Source organism: Hydra vulgaris, chromosome 01, assembly GCF_038396675.1.
Source record: "Hydra vulgaris chromosome 01, alternate assembly HydraT2T_AEP".
Taxonomy (NCBI): domain Eukaryota; kingdom Metazoa; phylum Cnidaria; class Hydrozoa; order Anthoathecata; family Hydridae; genus Hydra; species Hydra vulgaris.
This window is the reverse complement of record NC_088920.1, coordinates 3190100-3191465: the sequence shown is the minus strand read 5'-3', so window position 1 is coordinate 3191465 and position 1366 is coordinate 3190100. Positions and strand designations below refer to the sequence as shown.

Below are 1366 nucleotides of genomic sequence, written 5' to 3'. Positions count from 1 at the left end.
ATGATCAGAGAGCGTTGTCGAAAAGTTTACAGTCCAGGACAACACTTGAGTGTTGATGAATCCCTTGTTCTTTTTAAGGGCAGATTACATTTTCGTCAATATATAAAGACAAAAAGAGCACGATTTGGAATAAAGGTATATGAGTTGACTACAGCTGATGGTATTACACTTGATTTCTTAGTGTATTGTGGTACTGGGATGTATGATGATGACAAAAATTCTACAATGCCTTCAAGCCAACGTATACCAATAGAGCTGATGGGACCATTTCTAAATAAAGGTCATATAGTTTTTACTGATAATTACTATACAAGCCCTTCTCTTGCCAGCTACCTCTTGTCCAAGAGGACTTATATTTGTGGAACTATTCGCGCAAACCGAAAACACTACAGCAAAGAGATATTAAATGATCAACTTGCAAAAGGCACTGCTGTTTTTTACAAAACTCGCAACGAAGACAATAAAATGTTAGCCTGCAAACATCGTGCAACTAAAGACAAATCAGGTAACAAACAAAAAGTTGTTTACATGCTGTCAACATACCACAATCCAGTGATGGTGGAAACAAGAAAATCTGATAAAAATGGTAACATTATACTCAAACCATCAATGGTCAAGTCATACAATGTGCATATGGGTGGTGTTGACCGGGTAGACCAGCAATTACATGGAATTCAGGCTCTTCGAAAATCCTATAAATGGTACAAGAAATTAGCTTTTCGTCTAATTCTTCAATGTGCTTTAAATTCACAAAAGATTTATACACATAGTACTGGCAGGCACATTTCATACTTGGATTTTTTGATGAGTAACATAAAGTTGTTATTTTCACTAACCCCTGAGATCCCTCACAACCCTAGTCTTGTTGTTGGAGAGGATTTTGAAAGACTTACTGGCAGGCATTTTCCTTCAATGTTGCCACCAGGCAAGCCAGGCAATGATGATAGGCACCACAAAAGATGTCGTGTTTGTTATGCAAAGGGCAAACTGACCGCCAAAGGACATCCCTTGAAAACTGTTTTTGTTTGTATTTTCTGTCCATCACAACCTGGGTTACATCCTGATGAGTGTTTTCAAATTTATCATACTGTTTTGGACTATTCCTAAAAAGATATTATGTATGTTTATTCATACATAAAATGTTTTCTCAAGCCAAATGTGTATATATTTTATTTGAAGGAAATTTCCAATTTGTTGGTGTCTTTACAAAAAGTTAAATATCTTTTGATTAAATTATCAAACTTGTTTAATTTTTTTTTTTGTTTGATCACCACTATAAATGCCTATCTTATTTAATATTAAAAACTATATGTTTATGAATTTATCTGTAAATTTTTTAATATTAAATTAAGAAATTATATACTTT

The 1366-nt window shown here is 33.7% G+C and overlaps 1 protein-coding gene across 1 annotated transcript; it reads left to right on the top strand.

The window, feature by feature from the left end:
• LOC136073976 (piggyBac transposable element-derived protein 4-like) lies at window positions 1–1107 on the top strand. Its single transcript, XM_065786273.1, has one exon. It carries the CDS (start codon window positions 1–3, stop codon window positions 1105–1107), a length of 1107 nt encoding a protein of 368 aa, XP_065642345.1.
• The last annotated feature ends 259 nt before the right edge of the window (window positions 1108–1366 follow it).

What these genes read in the sequence shown, in the direction of transcription:
- LOC136073976 (XM_065786273.1), top strand. Translation starts at nt 1, where the DNA reads ATGATCAGAGAGCGTTGTCGAAAAGTTTACAGTCCAGGACAACACTTG.